This window comes from Pelmatolapia mariae, linkage group LG13, assembly GCF_036321145.2.
Source record: "Pelmatolapia mariae isolate MD_Pm_ZW linkage group LG13, Pm_UMD_F_2, whole genome shotgun sequence".
Taxonomy (NCBI): Eukaryota; Metazoa; Chordata; class Actinopteri; order Cichliformes; family Cichlidae; genus Pelmatolapia; species Pelmatolapia mariae.
The window spans coordinates 10801569-10820484 of NC_086238.1; the positions used below are offsets into that span (position 1 = coordinate 10801569).

General features: G+C 41.0%; 1 protein-coding gene across 5 annotated transcripts in view; it reads right to left on the bottom strand.

Annotated features, from left to right (window-relative positions):
* Positions 1–1595: 1595 nt before the first annotated feature.
* The window catches only part of marchf8 (membrane-associated ring finger (C3HC4) 8), a 90348-nt gene continuing 73027 nt past the window's right edge, over positions 1596–18916 (bottom strand). For 3 of the 5 annotated variants that reach the window (XM_063492281.1, XM_063492282.1, XM_063492284.1), the window contains 6 exons: positions 18228–18307; positions 16907–17836; positions 10296–10476; positions 8116–8251; positions 5773–5787; positions 1596–3854 (listed from right to left, as the gene is read on the bottom strand). In XM_063492281.1, the coding sequence (XP_063348351.1) occupies positions 3550–3854; positions 5773–5787; positions 8116–8251; positions 10296–10476; positions 16907–17836; positions 18228–18307 (1647 nt within the window). In that variant the 3' untranslated portion in view covers positions 1596–3549. The remainder of the gene's footprint in view (positions 3855–5772; positions 5788–8115; positions 8252–10295; positions 10477–16906; positions 17837–18227; positions 18308–18916) is intronic. The other 2 variants (XM_063492283.1, XM_063492285.1) reach the window with 2 other exon arrangements.

The following is an 18916-nucleotide window of genomic DNA, read 5'->3' on the forward strand; positions in this document are numbered from 1 at the left end:
TAAATATTCTAATTTGTGAGAATTAGTGTGTGATTAATATAGAATATGTGAAAGTTTACCTTTTTCAATCACAAAAAAAAAAAAGTTTTTGTGATAGTTATTTTTTAAAGATGCATGAGTACATATTGTGTTGCCTTTGTTCACTCAAACGATGGTGTCTTTCCTCATCTTGCCCTTGCATAACAATTACTTAAGAGGTTGAGAGAAGGTGACAAACTGTGTTTTCTGCTATATGCTGAATGTGAAGTTTGTATTTCTGTCATAGAAAAGTTTTAGGGCAAGATCATCGAGCGGCGAGCTGAACGTTTCTGTCGCTGGCATTACAGCTTCTGGCTAAAGAGCTGATTTCAAAATTATTTGCAGCTTATTTGGGTGAACATAAATTAAAGTGCTACAGCGCAACGCCCTTTGAAATGTTTTTAATTATCCATTAAGACTGGATTTGTCCCTGTTCGTTTTTTTAAAAGTCACAAAGTTTTAAAAGTCACTTAATTTTTTATTTGGTTGTTCTTTTAATTACTACATATTTTGTTCAAACGTGGGAAATTAACTGAAAGCACATCAACATTTTTCATAAAAACAAAAAAGTACATTTTACCAAATTCTTTACAGTTACTATTTCAAAGCAAATTCACAGACAGACTTGCGGAATGGTATAAGACAGGGGAACAGTCATATATGTTCAAGTCCAGTCAGTAGTAAACAAATGTAGCTTTTATGCAAGTTACACTAGTCCCAGACATGATCAAATTTTAGTCACCAGGTAATCAACAGACAGCCTAAAATAGTGAGGCTGAGAAGAGTCTCAGTTGATGTTCTGCTCCGTGGGATTATGGACATAAAGGGTGAGTGACGCAAAGACGGTAAAGAGGATAAGATGCTCAGAGAGGAAACAATCCAAAGCCATCACACTAGAACAAAACTCCTCTCATGTTTCATTGAAGGAGCCAGCTCCTATGGGGAGAAAGTAAAAAGACAACAACAACCTAAAGCCCATTTTAATGATCCATCTCATCAACTCCAAATTAATAATTTATGTTCAAACTTAATGCTTTGGTTACCCAACTAAAAACGAGACACCACAATCAATTTAAAAACTAAAAAAAGACTGAAGCTTCGAGCAACTCTATTATCTGAATGACTACATGCAAAACAAGGGCTGAAAATAATTTTCTTCTATTAGTGTCTGGGAAGAAAAATTAAGTGTAAGTTGCATAAAATTCACTAATGAAAGGGTCTTTTTTGTGTAAATGAACAGAAATATGCTGTTTTCTGTTAAAAATAAATACAACACAATATAAAGAAAGTAATTTTCTATCCAGAGGACATCCTGGACTTTAAACACCGGTACATAATTGCAGAACAGAACATCAACAAAAGGGTAATTGCACTTTTTAAAAAATAAAATCTGTCTAATTGCACTGAGCCTCCCGGGTACTGAAGAATCTGAGATGGTTCTCATTACTAGGTCTTAATCCAACTTGACACACAAGTCCCTCGGCTCATTTATGTATTAAAATTATATTAAACTCCAGATCTCAAGTCTCCGTGGGGCATATACATAAATACAGTATGCAAAAAAACAAAACAAAACAAAAACCCCAAAGCGCTTTATTGCTGCTGCTGAGCAGTAATTGTCAGGTACGTTGTTGGACCATCATTGTTCACAGACAGTATACTGGTATCAAATACAGTTTTTGAAAAATGTGTGTGTTGCTGGAATGGCTGTAAGGCTCAACATGAGCCTGGGCATTGCTGTGCTCTCACATAGACAAACGCACTTACAATGACTGTGAGCCCCCCCCCCCAAAAAAACACCCACTTCGACCTGAGAAATCAACCGCTGCCCATCCCAGGCTGCACCTTCACTTTAACACCAGCAGGTGGCGGCACAGTCAGCTCCTCAAAAAGCAATGATGCACATCGACTCTGTCACAGCCATAAATAAGCGGCTGTATTGCATTGATTTTATTAAAAGAAACTAAGTGTTTCTGAACGTAATGAGCAGCAGTGAAATGTTACACTGACTTTAAAGTCATTCTTAATGCTTAACTGTGGAGTAAACGTGGCAAAAAAGTGTTTTTTAAGCCGGAAATCAGTTGGCTGTCTTGTGATCGAATACTAAAGTACACCAACATGTAAGAGAGCGAAAACAAATAAAATACGCTTAAACCGAGTACTCATCTAAAATGCTCACTAAAAATCCTTTCACGCTTCCACCTTAATCTTGCTTAGGTAAGTAAAAAATTAAGTGTGGCTGGATTGTAAATGTGCAAAAAAAAAAAAAAACAGGGTAGGTTGGAGCTAAACGCATGTTTCTTTTTTTTAGTTAAAACTTTTGGTTAAAGTTCAATGGACAAACTGAAAGTAGGCAGCTGTGGATTCCTCGAGGCTTGTCCCATGGCTAAGCAAGCGAATTAACATGTTAAAAACAGCACACTGTAAATACCTTGTCATTCGCATGATTTAAAAAAAACAAACAAAGAAAACAAAACACAAGCGCGACGTTGTTTATGCCCGAAGGGCCTCATTATGATCGAGACAAAGCGCAATTTCCCGTGACCAGTAAAAAAATGATTTTTTTTATTACATTTTATAAATTTTTTGAAATCATTTTTAAAAAGATTACATTCTCAAAGCCTTCAGAAAGTTCACGATGGGGTACAGAAGTCAAGTGGCTAGATTTTCCATCATCTGAATCAAAGTTATGCAACTGACGTCATTCAAATGACTCTTTTTTTTTTTTTTTTAACCCGAAATCCTTTTAGTCATCCACAGGAGGGTTAATCTTTAAGCATATGTTGCACTTGAAGAAAAGTTTGTTTGCTCTCCCCCATTTACAACATACAAGATACAAGGAAAAAAAAAAGAGGGGGCAATGAGAAGAAGGTGTGGGATGTGCTTTGGGGACTAAAAAATAAAAAGTGCTTTGATGCATCTTCGGATCCAGGTCTCGCTGGATCCAGACCGGCGTGGAGCTGACAGACCGCAGAGATGGCAGTATCTGGAATGTTCCAGAGATCTTGATGCATGGCGCTACATACTGATCCACGGCAGGTTAGCCCGACACTCACAGGAGGTAAAAAAATGAACAGATTGATCAAAACCCACAAACAAACCACACATCGGGGACGTGTAGACCTCCAGAGCCTTTTGCAAGTCCATTCTTTTCAGTCCAGCTCTCCCGGAGGTGTACATTAAAGAGTCTGTGTGTGTGTGTGTGTGTATACAGAGTGGTTTGCACCAGGCCTCTTCCAACATTTACAGAAGTCAGTGTAAAGAGTCTGTTCCTGGGAAAGGAAAAGATGCAGGTGGAGGGAGGAATACAGTGTGATAGGAGGAATGTAGGCAGAGGGAAACTCATGGCCTCTCTGTCTTTGTGGATGGAGTTTAGGGAGTATAAGGTGATAGTGGAGGACGTGGGTCATTGTGGCTTCAGGGAAAAGGGTACGGTTGTTCCTCAGTGACCGATCACGACTGTTCCTCTCCTCTGCGGGCCTGTTTGGGTGTGGAGTATGTGCACGACAACCAATGGCACAGACTCTGGTGTCAGACATGAAGCACCTCCATACTGTAGTCCTCTGTTTCTGTGTACTGGGAGGAGTTTGTGTCTGACAGATTGGGGGCCAGAGCCTCTTTGTTCTCCAGACTCGGCTCCATTAGGGGGGGCTTCTCCAGTGGATACTTTTTATATGTCTCTGGACGGTTTTGCACATATATGACCCGGTTATACGCCTTGAGTCTCCTCCATAGATGGATGTAGACTTTGCACTGGACGTACATGAAAACCAGTCCACCTGTAAATCCAATGGCCACCACCACAAGCTTGGTCCAGAAAGGCCATTCCAGGATTCCTGAGGAACAGAGAACAGACAAAAAAATAAATACATAAATAACAACGAGTGGACAAGTGAAACAGAGAGAAGGCTGCGAAATAAGAAAAGCAGATGCACTTTATTTACGTTCAAGTGTAGGAGATCTGAATAAAACAGAGAGAAGGACTGGTTTATAAGCTGCTGCAAATTCATCACATTTCAGTGAATCGTTCAACAGATCATCCTTCAACTAGAATATGCATTAGCAGTGAGGATATCCACTGCAGGAAACTATGTCTCCCATTCCTCTATACTGCAAATAGACACTATTATTACAAATTGCCCAGTGTGCTCTACTTTTTCAAACAAGATCTTAACAATTTACTGATAGAGATTTGCCTTTTTTTAAAACTGAAATTTGTACAGGGTTAAAGACATGAGCATGGAGAGACGCATGAGATAGCGAGCATCCTGTCATATTTCTATGGTAATGCAATGTGGGTGGGGCCATTAAATGGGATAAAAGTCAATTATTAAGTTATCTTTTCAGATATGCTATATTGTTTGCATTGTGGCAGCTGACACTAACATTTAGTTTATTGTGTGCATTAATTTACACACTAGTCAAAGATGTGAAGGAAATTAAGGAAGCAGAAACCACTGTGATTTCACTTATTCTGGCATAAATGAAACTAACAGGTGCAATGGAGAGGCAACAACAAACAAGTCAACCCCCCAAAAAAGGGGAAGCATGAGTAGCCACAATAGTTGTTACACTGCTCCTCAGAAAAAGGTGCAGATACCGGGTGTGCTCCTGGGTTGAAGCCCTTCTACGGCCCTGTCCAGCTCTCCGTGTGCAATGGCTCATCTCCTCCACACTGTTGAGACTTCAGATATTTAAGTAACTAAATGATCTGAAATTCTTATCTGGTTCTACAACCTATACACATCTCTCAGCTGACTGCTTTTTAGAAACTCTCTTATATTATGAACATCAGTATAGTGATCTGAAGTATAAGCTATGAAAGTGATATCCATATTACCCATCCACACTGCAGTGCAGACTTTTCACAATTTACAGACATGGTGTTCAAAATCGAATTGCCCAATTAGACGAACAGAAACAAAGAAACAGGGGGATAAATGGTGGCACCCTGCTGCAACATTTCTACTTCATGATAGGCTGGGAGCCTTTGGTACAAAAAATGAACAAACAAATGACTCTTTTAAAAGTGGAAACACTGCAAAAAAGGTGCATCTGTCTATGCAAAACGCTTAGCATTAATGTGATATGCAGTTAATTAGGCAAAGTACATTTCTGTGACTCCAGGGGTAATTATAACATCCCTGCAAAAAGCAGAAATCAAAGAAGAGGCAAAAAAATTAGCAATTTCTGGGACATATAAATATTTGTAATAAGCCTCAGTGCTCTCTAAAACAAATAATAAGAGGCAGTGAAAGTATTCAAAAACCCATCCATTTCTTCATATTGGCTACCATAACAGCTAGTTTAAGATATAAAAGTGCATCATATGAGGAATGCCAATTCAAAGAAGGCAAACATAATATAACCAGTGTGGTATTAACTATGCTGGACAGAGATGTCAGGGGCTTTCTATCTAGCATTATGAGAAGCGATTAATGTGTCATTTGTTGTGTGAGAATATGTCAGCGAGGTTCGTTTTAATCAAAGCCCTCAGCCACTAAGTATAACACAGAAAATAAATCACAGCATGTTCCTCAGCTTTGTCTGTCTGTGTTCATTAGGCGGAAACATTCAGGGAGGTGGTGTGAATATAACCATCCTTAAAGGATGAAGTACGATTATTTCTACTCGGAAATCAAAGAAGAAAAGGGAAAGAAACGGACGTAAAGAGTGGCTGAAAAAAGGACTTGGTACAGAAGGGAGGGAGAAGACACAATGTGAAAGTCAAAAGGTCAAAGTTGAAATGTTTACCTGGGACTCTTCCGGCTGCATGGGTAAAGAGTGTAAGTATCATGTATTACAAAAGACACACAAACAGATTGAAAGAAAAGGCAGAAATTAAAAGCGATGTCAAATATTACATTTACACAATTTCATCATGCAATCAAACATCAGCTCTGTTCCACAATCATACATGGAGAACAAACGTCAAGATGTTTACATCCATCTTTCCTTTTATTTTGAGAACGAATCCAGAAGAAAAATAAATGACCGTGGTTCTGTGAGGCAGCAGACAAGCAGGACTATTTGGCATCACCATGGTGACTGGACCTGACAGCCCTCAGGGACTGTAGCAAGTCTGAATCATCAGGTTGGGCTTAACAGGCACAGCCTGCTCTTCCATCTGTACACAGTTTTGAAAGTGCCAAATATGCCAGGGAGGGATGAGTAGCAGCAGAGGTAGTGCCAGCTGATGCTACAACAAGTCACCATTACAGGAGCATTCTCCATTTTTAACCCTGATGATGGGAGCCCAAAGTGGATGCCCACTTTTTATGGCTGTAAGAAGCAGCCCAGGGAGCCCAGTGTTATTTTCCTCTTATTCTGAGATTTGAATGAAAAACCATAAAGCCCCGCTTACTGGACATTTTTACTATAGCCAGCAGCAGGTACCAGTTTGGCACACACATAAAACCGGAAAAAGCTAGAGGCAAAATCTGAAATATTGTGATGGAAGAAAGCAGTCACCCTTTTCAATAAATATAAAAATGTAAACACAAGTGCTGTGCTCAGAAAACTGCACACCTTGAAGGAATTGTATTTCAGATCAATACCACTCATGTCTGTAAGCTACATAAAGCATGAGTGGCCAGTTAGTTTTCCTCAAAAGTAACAAAATCACGCTATAAGCACCACAAACTCACTTATTTGTTTGTCATTTTGATGTGTTCAGATCAACGGTCCCTTTTGAGCTTTCCAGAGAGTCCCCAAAATATGCTGTGCCCATTCATGAACAGTCCAGCACTCATTACATATTTTTTACACTTTGATGTGCTCGTCAAACACAAGAGTAAAAACCAGGCACATTTTATTTACATTTGGATATAGCTGTGCTAGCCGTTTCCAGCCTAAAATAGCAGAATAATAAATTATCTAAGTCCATTGACTGTATATAAAAGAAGGCTGTAGCTACCAGGTCTGAAAAGTGAAGCGGAAGCCCTTTGAATATGTAAATAACCTGCAATAAAGACTGAATTCAGCAAATGTAGACAGACAGATGTGCTTCATAATGATAAATAAGCAGGCCTCCAAATCCTCCTACACACAGCCTAAAGGTTTTTATCTATTTCAAATATTATGATGTCATCAGGTTGTCTGGCACCTCCTAGCAACAGGCTAAAGTCACTTGTTTATGTACCTATGACACCTCAAGAAAATATCTTATCGTTTTCATTTTACACCAATTAAAAAAAATTATACTCCTAAAAGTTGACTTATACATGGCATATTATAACATCATCATGTTGCCAAGCAACCACCCACCAATGGGATAAAAATCAGCCATTTAAAGTGTCACATTATTCTCATTTTACCAACAACAATATGGACAGGCCAAACAATACTGTAGCGTGGGTGTATACTAGTATTTAAAGAAAAAATGTATGAGCAAAAAGAAGTTCATAAGAAAAATCACCCTACGGTAAATCCTTTCCTTATCCTTGTCACTTCAGTGACGTAAAGCATTGCGTGTGATGTGTAGTCAGCTGTTGCATCCAATTTTTTGCCACAAACATGCATGTGCCAAACTCATACTAACTGCTGCTGTCACACAGCTGTCATACCACTCACATCACACATATATGCTAAAAAATTCCAGACTTTGCACACTATTCCTGTCTGGTTATTTTGCTGAGTACAGTTTTTCTTTTACAGTCAGATTAACCACAAACTAACCTTCGACACACAAAAACAGCATCACTTAAAAAAAATTGCCTCACTTTGCTAAAACAATCTCTAAAAGTGTCAAAGAATGAGATGAATATTTTTAACTACGCCTCTGGAATCAAAGTGAACTTAAAGCACAGATGAAACTCTTCTAAGCATTTATTCAGCCCCAGCTGTAACTTTGATTCCCATTGAGTCTCTGCCTGTCAGTTAACGCCCACATATATACCAGTCTTAAAGCGTATTTTACACTGACTGTAAACACACCATTGAGATAACTCTACAGTTATACAGATATTATATTGAGTGCTAGTCACAACTTGGAGACAATTGTGGATGAATAGATAACATCCAGAACAAACATGTACCACAGATGATGTTGTATTAATGTTTTAGTGTTTGTTTGTGTGCATGAGAGTCAGTGCTGACCTGATTTGATTTCCTCTGCTGTTCTGTCGATGAGAACGTAGAGGGACCACACCACACAGGTGATGGCGATGATGTGGAAGGTGACTGAACACATGATCTTCCTTCTCTCGCTCGCTGTCATCTGTAGTTTCTCCCACTGCCAAAGATGGAAGACTTTTGAGAATATTCACACACATTTAAAAAAATAAAAATACAAAAAGGAACATGCTTTCAAACTAAGCAGAACCTCTATGGCTCAAAACTGAAGCCGAAGAGCAAATTCCTCTAATGGCCAGTCGAAACTGGCTCCAAAGTGAGCCAATCCCCTAAAACTCCTACACTGAAATGCCAAATTTCAGTCATAAAAACATGTTTCCATTCTGCTACAAAAACTGTTTTCATCTCTACAGACAGTCTGTCTGAACTGTTCATGTTCCAGCTTTGGTTAGTGAAATTCTATTTCTTTTGATTAGTCTGTTAGTTAGCACCAATTAGCAGATATATACGTCTCTGTATTGCACCTCCACAACTGATGAATGCAGCCTGCTAAAAAGGCTTGCTAGCATAAGATGACAGCACTCTACCCTTTGATCTAAATATGGCTACTTATGCCAGGCCATTCAAAATAAAACAAAACAACAAACAAACAACCACAAAAAAACAGGACGGCAGCCTTAATGGCAAAGTTAAGGGAGGTGAAGGTGGCATCATCCATCTTTTATATACAGTTTATGTTTGAAGCACTAAAATCAGGGTGGTAGCCTCCTTGTGGTTAGAAACAAGTGGTTGCCCAGAGGTTTATCAAGTAACACCTTGAACTTCTGGGCGAAGAACTGTTGACAAGGCAACTCGTCTCCCAACAATCACGATCTGACTCAGGCTGACCGCAATCACAGACTGGTGAAGGTTTGCAAATCACTGCTGTATTATTTATAATCTGAGTCGGTCTGCATGGATGAGCGCAACTCGCCTGAAACTGATCACTTAGCAGCAGAGGACTCGACTCGACTGGTTGCATTCTGGCTATACTCCTGTATAACATCGAGACGCTGTTTGTGGAGGAATTTCTGTTTCAGATCTAAGCGATTTTGTGTTTGAATTTCTGTGTATGTAGACAGCAGCAGATTTGTCATGGTTAACTGCTGTATTAATACATATAGATTGCATGCAATAGGCAGCTTGATCCCATTGATCCCATGCTTATTGGAGTTTTATCACTTCGAAGATGGCAACTGATTGCAACTGGTTGCCGACCTGGTCCCCGTCTTCAGAGCAGCCATTTCGAAAGCCACAAGATCGCAAGTTCATTGCACACAATCGCAATAAATTTTGGTTGTGCTGCAGTCTTCACCTACTGTTTTTCCCAGATGTGAAAGTACCATGAAGGCCTTTTTTATTCAGCTCCTGTCAGCAAAATCCAGTGTTACACAATGCTTCTTGGCAGGGTTAATGAGATAGAGAAGAGCATGGCATGCAGCATCCAGGTGATATACCCTGCTACCTGCCAGGAAGCTCAGATAACTGTGGAGCACCTGGTCCGTCATTGGCTGCACTAAAATAAATGCCAGAAATCTGACCAGCACTAAAAATAAATCATATAATATCTGTACTGTCAGATAGCTTTGTGTAGCTTTCCCAAACATCCAAATCCATAATAATGAATTCAGTGATGAATAATTGCAGGGTCACTTTAATAAGACGCGGGTGTTGCCGAACAACATGACATCAAGCACTCTTTAATAAAAACTTTCATACTGACAACAACATCCGCCTCTCATCTCAAATTTCCTTGTGCACTCACACATGAACAACTTCAATATTCACCCATGGGATTCGGAAGCTATTAACAGCGGAGCATTTGTTTAAGGCCTTTTGTGCAGCTAATGAAGGGTGGAGGAATTTTAATTAGAGTGTCCTGCTATCTTCAGGCCACAGTGATTGATAAGAGCCTTTCAGGAACGTGGACTGCCTCTAAACCACTGAAAGGGATCACAACCACCCGGACAAGTGGTTTGCTTATGAAAATGGCTTATTGTGCTCTTGTGTCTGCACGACAAGACTGGAGATAGTTTTTTGGTATTTTTCGTTTCACAACAAACGAGTGATGTGAGCTAAGTTAGGACGCAGAGACAAGACCCTGACTTTATTAACTGAGGCTGAACTGCTTAACAACCAAATATGCACACACCTAACCAGCTTACCTTGCGCAGTGGTTTGAGTTTAGTCTCCATGATGAACTCGTATTTACACAGCTCACAGCAACGAGTGTCAGAGCTCTTGATCCACTGCTGTAGACAGGACTGGTGGACAAAGCGCAAGCTCCCTGTGCAGTGGCATGGTGTGATCAGAGGGCTCTCGTCATCCCCTTCGCAGTGACAAATCCTGCGGGAGGCAGAGAATACAGTCAACACTAAGCTACAGGCTAGACAGCTAGTAACAGGAGCAAGATGGGAGAGAGGGGAAAGATCAAAAAGGGAAAAGTTGGCAGGCGAAGGCGACACACATTTCTCCAAATCTGAGAAAACTTGGGAGTTGTGTAATATAAGACTGCACGTCAGCAAAGCTGGAGTAGCATCGCCAAGAGCACAATATGCAACTGATTGTTCCACACCTACAACAGCTTTAAGTAAACAGGTGAGAATATGATTTCACAAACAGAGAAAACAAAATTAACACCCTTGTCACAGCAGACAATACATGTCCCACATGAGTAAACCCAGTAAAGACAAACTAAACTGATTCATTTGCGAGTCCAAACAACATTTTGAGAAACTGATCTCCTGCGTTTTTTTGTGTTTCCGTGCGAAATTTAACACTTTTAATGTCATTTCACTCTGTAGCTGTACAGCGCTGAGTTTCATTGTCAGACAAGAGTTAATAAATGTTATAAATATGTGAGTTTTTTAATTACTGTAATACAGTCCATGACAAGTTTGTGTATCGCTGCAATGCACTGCTACGAACTCTGTGATGAAGGCTGAAGTGCCTTGGAGTTGGTGCACTTTTAACACCTAACAAATGTTGGCCAAAAAATAACCACATGAACACGATATTTGTTAAAAATACTACAGGATGCAGCTATATTCTCTTTAACAGGTGTTTGTGATGCTGTGTCCAGTCCCCGTAGATGCCTGGAAAGCCTCGAGTACAGACACCGACAGCTGGAACATTCGATTAGGCGTCTGTTGCCTCTAATGACTGCTGGACAGGCAGTTGTCAGTGAGAGGAACCAATCACTTTTCCAATAGACTGACTTGAAGGAGTCCACCACTCCAACATCACACACATCAGACGCCGTCTGACAGGATGGAGGATGTTGGTCTGCGTTGCCAGACATCCACACTAAGGAGGAGTATATTTGTCCGAATCTTTCCACTCAGTGTAAGGCAGATTGATGGGCAGTCTGAGCAAATCTCCAGACTATGTGGACACTTTCACCTGCACGATAGTCAGGATCTGTCAGTTTTAGTGGTGAGAGGACAAAGAGAGGGGTTAGAGGAGGTTACATCACACGCCATGCCTTACTTGAGAAAGTAGAAAATTATTATGATCTTAGACTTCAATGTCAGGACATCGACTTTGTTGTGGTTTTTCAGATTACAGTCCTCAGTGAATAACCAATAAGCACCAAAATCAGGCTGCTTGTTAGACCACAACATGACATTGATTAAAAGTCAGACTGATGTCTTTCTCTAGACTACCAGGGTGCCTGATAAAGGGGTTAAAGGTGTTGTGTTGTAGTTTAAAAAGCAAATAATACCTTAAATGGGTACAGAATACACAAAGGAGGGCACATGTTCTATTAATCTATTTTTCAAATACATTTTGTTCCCTACAGATTTCACAAGCAGTAAGATCAATAATCCAGGAACGCCTTCTGTGATGCTTTCTTCTCCTGAGTGGGTAGCGAGGAGCAATGGCATGTCTTTATGAGCTGGAAGATGCAAGCAAACAAAGCGTGGAGAAGACGAGGTGGAGGAGGCGGAGAGAGCCGGGTGTTCAGATGGGATTGTCTTTATCCTGGTTCGTGGAAGGATAACAACATGAAGGAACACATGCACGCCCACGTATGCGTTCACACATGTTAGAAAAGGGAGCACACGAGATGACGTCTATTTCAAGACTTTGCTGAACTGGCCAGAGTGTTACAAGATTAAAAGACAAAATGAACAAAGGTGGATAAAAATAGGTCATATCCAAAGGTTCTCAAGCAGAGGAGGTGGAAGTAGTGGAATAAGGACTGGGGGATTAAAGGAAAGGCAAGACACAATTAACATCACTAGAACAAGTTTTTTTTTGTTGTTGTTGTTTTTGATTATGGATAGACTGCTTTGTTTGTGTTCATTTGCATAACGAGATGATGAACTGCAGATTCTCATCCCACACATACTGTATTTCTATTTCAATTTAAAAAAAAGAAAAGCCAGAGGAAGTAGATCATTTGGTGCTTATATCAACGATTTCTGCCTGCTGAAATAAACAGATCTGACAAATTATTCTTTTTATGTGGGAGGAGATAACCACAGAAAAATCCCAACACCTCCGCACGGAGTTGCGGTGGAAATGGAGCGATCGGTAAACAACACGAGCGGATGAGGGCGGAGGAATCTTTCACTGAGACATTCAAGGAACTTTCACCTGATTCCGCAACAGGCTGAACCGCCTCGGAACTACTTTAAAGACAAGAAATCTCACAAATAAAGCAGGCAACATTCAACTTCGTCATTTAACACGAGGCGCTTCCATATATTCCAACAGATTAACATAATAACCCCGGCACCGGCATGGAAATTTGCAGGTAAATTAACTTTTTGTCAGCGGCGGCACATTCCGTGCACTGTTAAGCATGGGACGTTAAAATTTAATTTGCATGACTTGCATCCACAACACACCCTGTTTGACGGTAATTTTAAGATGGCAGAGGCGCCGTACGAGTATGACAACATTAAAATGTGAGAAGCAAACAGAGTCAGGAAATCACAAGCCCCAGAAGCTGAGAAGGAAACAAGCTCAAATGCCTGCCGAAGCATTCGCTTTCTTCCTGTTCCTCTTTTTTTTTTTGCTTCCTTATAATTTTCTCTGGTGGCATGAAGCCAGTCTTTTGCACTCCACACTCCCTCGATGTGTTGCTTAAAGACTGCCCTCCCTCCAGTTATTCCTCATTCTGCCCTCATCCAAAAATGTATGTGTATGTTTTTTTCAAATGAATTTTAACACCACTAATCTGTCTTGCTTTTCTGCTGAATAGATTTTCCTGTGGAAGATATGTGCGGCATCTGAAGTATTTGCCTCAGACTGTTTTCAGTCTGCGCAGTTTAAGCGCTGCCAGAGACATGCTGATCAGTGATCAATTTAGTGGCTTTAGTGGCTAAGCAATCTCTCTCTGTCTCCTTTTATTTTTCTTTCTCCTTTCTTGTCTCTGATCATTTAAGAGGGTACTCGTTTGTCTTTGCATGAGCACGCTTGCCTTCAAAGAGAATATTAAATTTGCTGAGGAGACATTTAACTGTTGGAGGAAGGTTAAGGAATTACACAGACTCTAGCTGTTTTATGCTGTCAGATTTAAAAGCTTAAAAGCTACCCTGTAATGCTGTTTTTTGAACATTAGAGCCACTGCGGCTCAATGTTATTTGAATTTCCTGCAAATTAAAACTGAGTCATTAAATCCTACATTTAGTTGTTTATAGAATAAGTAAAACTTTTGATACATTTTTTTAAAATCGATGCCAACTATTTGAAAATCATTGCATGTTCTTGCCTAATCCACAAATATGCATTCAGTAATGCATATGTATCAAGAAAAGAAACAAAAACTGGAGAAAATATAAACTTGACTACAATCGCTGTGATTTAGTTAGGAGGTTGGTCATGGTTAAAGAAAAAGAAAAAAAAAAAAAGGCCAATACAGGCTCTGGGGGTTCAGGCCCATCTGAAAAGGTCACTGTGCTCCCTCGGCTGAATTCTGCTGACACACTTTCAAAGCTGTAAGTGAAATTAAATCCTACAATTTGGTAATGAAAAGGTTGTACACCCACATCACAGATATCGCAGTAACAACCAAGCGCTGGGAGCTTAGTGCACCTGCAGCAAACGCCGCAGCATGACTGAGAAGGACTGATTTTGGAGTATACACCCCTCATTTAAAGCCTGATCCCGCTCAAAACTCCATTTTGTGCTCACACTCTGTGACTCCCTACTGTTCTGATGTGTGTCTTTATGTCTCTTATTTTGTAAACTATGCCACCAAAAACAGATATTTTTGCACTTCTGTATCTGAATGAGAATCAGATTTATTGACCAAGTACGTGTACACATACAAGGAATTGGGCTCCAGCTGTTTCTTTGCTCTCGGTGCACACAACAACAGACAACACTGAAAACAACATAGCATAGAAAATAACAACACATGAAGCTTATTTATGGTGCAGAGTTTGAGGATACTGGAAAAAAGTTTGGATTAAATAAAGGACGGATAACTAGTTACTATATATATGACCTCTTTACCTGCAATACATTTAAAACTCATCTCAAACGATGGCTAAAAGGGGATCAGATTAGTGATACAAATAACATCAATCATCTTTAATGTTGTAAGTTTTTATATTTACTTGTTGTTCTGTTTTTTTGCTATGAAATGTTATGCTGTAATTTGATGTATTTGTTGTCTGGACTACATTGTCTGACATTCTCTGACGGTCTGCTTAATTCCTTATTTACTGTTTTTTGTCTGACCTGCCAGCGACTACAGATGAAAAGCAGCCTTTCGGATAAATCTGGCATATTTACACTGATATGTTCATTAATATGCACGGCCCCTTTCAAATAAACAAATTCAAATGAAAAAATAAACATGATTGCACACGGGTTCACAATGTGGTTCAAAGTAGTTTGTTAACGCTTTTATGAATTTGTGTACCTGTAAAGGTGAACCGTGCGGTTACGACTATACAGGATAGCCTCCTGTGGTGCTTGCATGTTTAAGCAAGTTATTATTAATTTGAAAAACCGCACATCTTTCTTTGATTAGAATTTTGTGAACATAGCGTGTGTGACAACATCTGGCCAGAACCTTTCTAGTGGAGCTTGCATGTTGTCCGCGTGTCTGTGTGGATTTTCTCTGGGTACTTCCGACTTCCTCCCACAGTCCAAACCACGTGCTTACCTGGTTAAAGTGTAATTCTAAATTGCCCATAGATATGTCTTTCTCTTGTACTAGCGCTCAGACAGATGTAACCTTTCCATCCAACTCTTGCCCTACAACAGCCAGGACAGGCTCCAGACAAGAAGATGTATTTATTTATTTATTTATTTATCTCTGGAATAAAAATAGTTTTCAAGTGAGAAAGGTGAATTTTCAAGTCAAATGCTTCCTTGTCAAGCTTGGTTCCCTGGGCCAGCAAACATACAAATGCAATCAATAGGAATGTTTGAATTCTTTGAAGAAATAAGCTTTTTATGACAAAGCAAATCCGGCCATTTTGTAATGCGTCTAGATGAGAAACACTTATCTGCTTGGTGACATTTCTAATGAGGAACTGAAGCAACTCCCTTCACACAGCTGACTTTCAGCCACTACTCTCTGAACTGCTGACAATAAAGGAGTTTGATAATAATTAACCAACTAGTCACCTGTGAAACAAACAACCTCCCACACATACTTTTCATAGGTGAGGTCAGCATTAGAGCTGCGCTCACGTTTTAGGCCACCTGACAGAGAACTGGAATAACGTGTTTGTGTGTGTGTGTGTGTGCAGTCAGACTATGCAGGCTATTTGAAGCCAATAATCTGCCTTTTGATCTCTGGCCTTCACTTTGCCACTTCTAAGCTGGTGTTTCTCCATCGGCCCACAGCTGACATGTAAATCTGGAAAGCAGTAGATGCACACACCAGAGCCAAAGTGACAACAAACAGAGTCATATATAATTCAAAATCCTTTAGATCTCATTAATCCAGTGAAGTGCTGCCACGCTTCGTATCGACAGCAGGAGTTAATGCTCAAAATTCCGGTTCTTGGCAACCAGCAAGATCTACTCATCTGCAGAGACCTCGCAGCCATGACCTGGTCTGTAATAAAGTTACTCACAATGTGTCTTTATAATAAGAACTGGCTCTGGCAGTAAGACAGGATCCAATTGGTCATGTGACAAAGACTGATGGTGGACCCAGACATGGGCTATTTATTGTTCTCTGTTCCACTAGTTCTCAGACATATACTCTGTTCCTCTGTGCTATTAAATTTTCTATGCTAACCTCTGCCCTTCTATCAATTCCATAATAGTCCTATTGCCCTCTATTCCTACTGCAAAGCCTCAGGCTTATGAGCCAAAATCAATCAGATTTTTTTTTTTTTTTTGCAGCCTATATACGACACTTTACTGCCTCATCGATCTAACAAATGAAAAAATATTTTAAAAACACAGCTTGGCAGCACAATGAAAAACACAGCAGAACATTGAGATAACAGTGAAGTGAAATTAGATGGTATGAAATTACTTTACAGCACATTTGTGTCACACACAAAAGGGTTGAATTGGAACAGCTGAGGAGGAGGTGGACAGTGTTGCGGTGTGTGGAAATTAAAGCATCTACGTGTCAGGTTCTTCTGAGTAACTGCTCGACTCTGAGCAGGGATTTAGACTACAAATACCACTACGAGATATTTTCTGGGTATACAGGCTATGGGATGAGAAGCTCTCCACTACTCCACAGGGCTCTGGGATTCACTGCCACATCACGGTACAGGGGTGGTCTGGGCTTTACCAAGTCACAGGAAGGGTGGGTGTGGATTACGCCGTCCAGACAGTCACCCACCTGCAGCAGTCCCCGGATAGAGAATAGGGTGACAGTGGCCCCGTTTTCTCTGACAAAGGGGATGGACAGCAGTCCAGATCGCTGTCTCCTTCCATATAGCACACTGGAGCTAGAAGTCCAACTGACCTAGCCACTGTCACCATTTTTGGAGATGCTGGTTGGCCCGTTTCTTTTGAAGTAGGACTGGGCTGGTCTTCCTCAAACACATCATCATCTCCCACTAAATCCTCAGAGGGCAAGCCTGACTCGCTACCTTCCAGCAGGGCACTGGAGGACTTGATGTGGAGGTGGGAGGCGTAGCTGCCCAGGTCTGAGCATTGCAGGCTGGCTGATGTAGAGGATCGAGAGAAGGGAAGGAGGAGACGAAGAAAATTGGAGCTTGGGGAGTTATGGGGGTGGTGGTGGGTGTTGGAATGAGGAGCGGTGAGGACACCGTGATCAGTTGGGAGGCAACTGGCAGGCGCTATGCCCAACATGTACTTGTAGTTGTTGGTGAAGGAGGGAACGAGGTGGGGCTGGGTGCGCGTTGAGAAGCCAGGATTTGGGATCTGTTGTGTGGGTGTTGCAGCCAGCTTGCAGTTGAGTGTGTTAGCCCTTCGATCCAAGCCAGGAGGCTGAGCGGGCTCGAGCTTCAGCTCCAACTCTCCCTCAGAGCACGTGCGATCTATAAACTGCAGACCTCGGCAAAGACTGTCCACACGCTGGCCGACGTCATTCAGAGACACCGAAAACCTGAGCGAGTTGTTGGAACGGATGCTGACGGAGGACGGACGCAGCAGAGAGAGCCAGTCTCGCTGTTTGGCGTGTTTGGAAGCAGGTAGGACATCTGTGCAGAGGGTGGTCACTGAAACATCTCCTGAACCCTGACAAGTTTTACCCTTAGAACTCAAAAGAACCACTGCTGTCTGCTTCTGAGTGTCCTGATCCTGACTGATGATGTGTTTGTGCATGTTTGTGTGTGATAAAGGAGCACGCAACAGACAACAGCGGTAGAGGACAACAGGAAAAGGTAGGGGGAAAGACAAAAAAGAGAAATGGAAGAGACATCATGCATTTAAAAATAAAGGAGTTTGAAAAATAGGATATATAAACACCGGATGATTAATGTTACCATTAACTCCATTTAACAGCAGCTTGCAACTAAAGCTGCTCCCAGCAGTGACATTGTGCCACTCAGGGGTAAAAGGTAAGCCAACATCACCCACTGATAAGCAACTTCATCACTGATAGACTGATAAATAAAGTTCATTTACTGCACGCAGGTGTTCATATCAACCTGGACAAATATAATTTCTTGGCATGAATTCAGACTGAAAGGTACCTGCAGATGTCCTGGCTAGACGGGGAAACTGACGTCCTCGAGAAACTGCACGGAGCGTTGACTGAAGTCGGGCTTCCAGCCTGAGAAACAAAGCACACGCAGAACAAAAGGCAGTTTAGGACAGAGAGTACGGGCACGTGAACATGAAACCCTACGGTTAAATAAATACTGCATCAATCAACAGGCGATTGTATTTTCTGTGGTGGCGGCCGCGGCTCTGCGTGGTGAGGAATTATCAGCGCCAGCACCCATCAGCACATTTGTGTGATCTTTACACAAAGAGAGAAAGCATGTTGTGTACTGATGCACAAGATGATAAAGAGGGGAAAAACAATGCTGCCAGTTAATCTGTCTAGTTTAAGGTGAAATCTGTCTCACTGCGCTGCAAAAAAAGAAAAATAATATCAACAGGCGGCTGCGAAGAGAGAAGTGCTGATGAGACCGATCGAGAGTTAAGAAGAACGAGGCGGCGAGCGAGGCACGGCTGGGGGACGTGAGGCTACAGATTAATGCTCAGCTTGTACAGAGAATAATTTTTAAACACGTGCACTGCAGGTACAAGGCTGTTAGAATGAAAACACCTTCAGCATCATCAAGGCTTTCACCAATATTTATTTTACAAACATATGAAGATTACTTTTTCCTCGGATTTTGAAAGAACCTTTTTTTTTTTATGACAACTTGGGTTT